Raw genomic sequence first — 3,485 nt, 5'->3', positions numbered from 1 at the left:
CCATGAGCAAGTCACTGCCCCTCACTGTGCCTCAGTTTCTCCATAACAAGCAAAGTGCGTTTAATCTTCTTGCCTTTTTTGGAACTTTGGGCATTGAGTACTAGCAGAGCTGGGATGCCAAGTTGGATGGGCCAGTGCTCTGATTCATTATAGCAAACCCTATCCCTGACTAGTGTAGGATTTAAGATGTGTATAAAGCAAAAATTAAATCAGACCCAGACCACTTGAGGCGATACCTTGTAGTATCTCCCCTGTTCAAAGCATCCACAGCTCTCCTGAGTCACACAGCCCTGGCCATCGAAGAAGAAGCCCTTGTCACACTGGCAGCCTTCGGCACAGGTCTCCGAGCAGTCCATGATGTTTCCAGCGCAGGCGACAGTGCAGAGGTCAGCACAGACTTCATAGTGGCTGTTGGCAGGGCAGGTCACAGCTTAAATGGAGAGAGGAATAATTATTGGTTAGACAGATGTCATACCACAGGCTAGAGGGAGAGAGACATAAAGGATAGGAGAACAGCACAGGAAGGAAAGGACAAGGACACTGAGGTTGTTGATTCACACTGAAAGAGTCTATGAAGAATCCCAGAAGTCTGGAATTTTGTTCCCATAAATGCTGTCTCCCTCTCCCCTTTTGTCCCGCACCCAGCGCACCTTGGCTACCTGAGCTCCATCAGTATCATGGACTTACGGCAGAAGGAAGTGCTCCTCCAGGGCGGGATGGTGACCTTGGCCTCTTGGCAGGCCGTCACATAGCTGTGCATGCTCTGGCACAGGACCTGGGAGTCCCTGTTGCTCAGGCACAGATCATACAGGCAGTTGTTGAAATACACACTGGGGCTGACCGTGCCGTGGCAGGCAGTGAAGGGGCTGTCAGGGGCTGTGAGCAACCCGCAGTAGTGGCGCTGTTTGAAGACGTCCTTCTTTCTCTCCTCACAAACTGGACAGCTGTTCCCAGCGCATCTGTCTACACATGATGCTCCTAGGACCTGGACTTCCCAAGCAGAGCCAAATGCTGCCACATCAGAGGCTGTCCTGCCATTGGGGAGCAGGAGCTTGCTGTCCTGCCGTCCACTGTAGTTCCCGCACAGGCCACAGGTGTGGCCCTGGTATCGCTGTGGAACGGTGACTCTGGCCTGGTAAACCAGGTCGTAACTCACAATGAGGCCAAAGTCAGTTTGCACCAGGATGTTAGTACCATGCTGATATGCTTGAAGCCGCCTGTTGACCGTGATCACCGGGAGGTTGTGGAACACCCCATCCACCTGTCCGAGACAGAGCATTCCACTGTGAGAAGGCGGAGTGGACACTGGGTAGGGGTGGGGACAACACGTTTTCAGATTCTGCTCTCACTCACACCATGGACTAAACCCAAAATTACCCATGACTCCAGATTTCACTTTGGAATGACTTATCCTCATCTTCCAAGCTCGTGACATTGTTACCTGGCCTACATCTCTTCTCTCATCTCCCTATCCACCCACCTGCCTCCCTCCCGATCCTCTCTCTTTTCCATCCCTATCTCCTCCACCCATGTTTAGCTCACACCTTCTTATCATGACAACCCCTGCACTCAAAATAATTTCCCACTTCTTTTCCATCACCCCCTCTCTCCTAAACCCCACTTTTCTCATGAATCCTTCTCCATTTACCATTTCCCTCCCTCTCCTGTCTGGACCAATTTCCAATATGTCACGTTCTATTTGTTCCAAGGTAAACTACAGGCTTCTCAGGGGAATTGATCATGGGACAGATTCTTCAACAGAGAGGCCAATGGAGTTCCCAAGGGGAGGAATTTCATCCCATGTTTGCAAAATATTAGGTATGTAGAGAGGTTTCCCAGGTAATTAATATTAATAAATATGGGGTATGAATCAAGAAGAGAGGCAGAGAAGATGCATCTGAGCTGCAGGACGCTCAGCTTGCCCAACAGAAGCTCTCATATAGCAACACCCATGAGTGATGCTTTCTACCGTCTCCAGTTTACTGCTGGGGGAATTCTGTGCCACTCGCAATGCAGAATTTGTGCAGAAATTAATGTGTGCACAGAATTTCCTTCCTCCCCCCGAAATGGGCTGCAGAGCTGCTGGGCGCCACTAGGGGCCACTGGACCCAGCAGAGCCCAGCTCACAAATAGAAGACCAGGAGGAGTGGGAGGGAGCTGGAGGCTTCCCAGTTCTCAGCATGCTCTTAAGGAAGGAGGTGTGCAGGAAACTCCATACAAGTCCGGAACCCAGCATCAGGCTGTTTCTCCCTCTGGATCCCTGGGCTCTGAGGGGTAGGAGGTGCGGGTGTCTGGATTGGGGGGAGCCCCACAGTGGGGCTCTGGGGTAAGAGGTGTGGGTATCTGGGCTAGGGGGGGGCCCTGTGGTTGGGCTGTGGGGGAGAGGAGGGGACGGAGAAACAGGATCCTGGATTGTCGTAGGGGTTTTTTTAACTCTGTACTCCTGGTGGAATTTTTGTGTGTGTCTGTATTGTTATAGACATACTTGCTGACAGGTATTTTGAAATAAATGACCAAAATAATTGAAATTGGCATGATTTTATAGTGTTGTTTTTACAAATAAATATGCAGAATTTTGCAGGATTATAAAATATTGTGTTCAGAATTTTTAATTTTTGGGCGCAGAATTCGCCTGGAGTACCAGTTGGCTGTGAGATTCCATCCCATCCTGGCAGAGGATAACCTGGCTTCAGTTATTTACGTCTTTGTCGCCTCTTGGCTGGATTGCAACAAGTGATATACGTGTGGAAAGAGCCTTCAGCTCTTACTCCAGCTGGTACAGAATGCTGGAGTTTATCTCCTCAGAAGCACTGTCCACTGTGAACACATCACACCTCTCGTCCGCTCCCTACATTGGCCCCCCACAGAACATCAAATCCCATTCAAGGTCTCAGTCCTTATCTTCAATATACTCAACTCCCTTCCAACAAGGGGAGATACTACGTAATTAATTGGATCAATTTCCAAGATGAAGACCCTTGTTCCAAAACTCCACAAGGCTTGAGCATAACCTTTGCCAACATCACAATAGCCTGCCTGTGATGGGGTGCTCTCGCCACACCAGCCCCAAAAGGGCAAAGGAAGCTGAGTAAGGAACCAATTAGTGTGATAGGCCACACGTGAGGGTATTAGGCTGGAGGAGCAACCCCTGATTGGAGGATGAAGTTCAGCTGAGTGGGTGTGACCTGGGCTAATATAAAGCCAAGAAGCTGGCAACAGAAAGGATGGCAGTGAGAAAGTCTGCAGCCACCGTCTGTGTATTAGAGAAGGAAGGCGGGAACCCAAGGAAGGAGTTAGACCCCAGGAGCCTGGCCCTGAGGGAAGACCATACCCAGAAGAGAGAAGGATGGAGAAGAAAGCTTGTGGGAGGCAGAGGAGGAAGCAGCCCAGGGAGACAGCAGCAAGGCTGGGGACTGATTAGACTATGGCTGCATGTTGTAGAGTCCCTGGGCCAGAACCCAGAGTAGTGGGCAGGCCCAGGTTCT

The 3,485-nt window shown here is 50.4% G+C and overlaps 1 protein-coding gene across 1 annotated transcript; it reads right to left on the bottom strand.

Annotated features, from left to right (window-relative positions):
* Positions 1–236: 236 nt before the first annotated feature.
* Positions 237–1,261, bottom strand: LOC112122676 (IgGFc-binding protein-like; the record flags this gene model as incomplete). The annotated part of the gene is made up of 2 exons (XM_024221411.1): positions 237–430; positions 688–1,261. Coding segments are annotated over 2 exons (768 nt in total), but the record flags the coding sequence as incomplete, so codon positions are not given.
* Between the last annotated feature and the right edge of the window lie 2,224 nt (positions 1,262–3,485).

This window comes from Terrapene carolina, unplaced genomic scaffold, assembly GCF_002925995.2.
Source record: "Terrapene carolina triunguis isolate 2854851 unplaced genomic scaffold, T_m_triunguis-2.0 Scaffold16425, whole genome shotgun sequence".
Taxonomy (NCBI): Eukaryota; Metazoa; Chordata; order Testudines; family Emydidae; genus Terrapene; species Terrapene triunguis.
The sequence above is the reverse complement of the archived record's forward strand: the minus strand, read 5'-3'. Positions and strand labels throughout refer to the sequence as shown.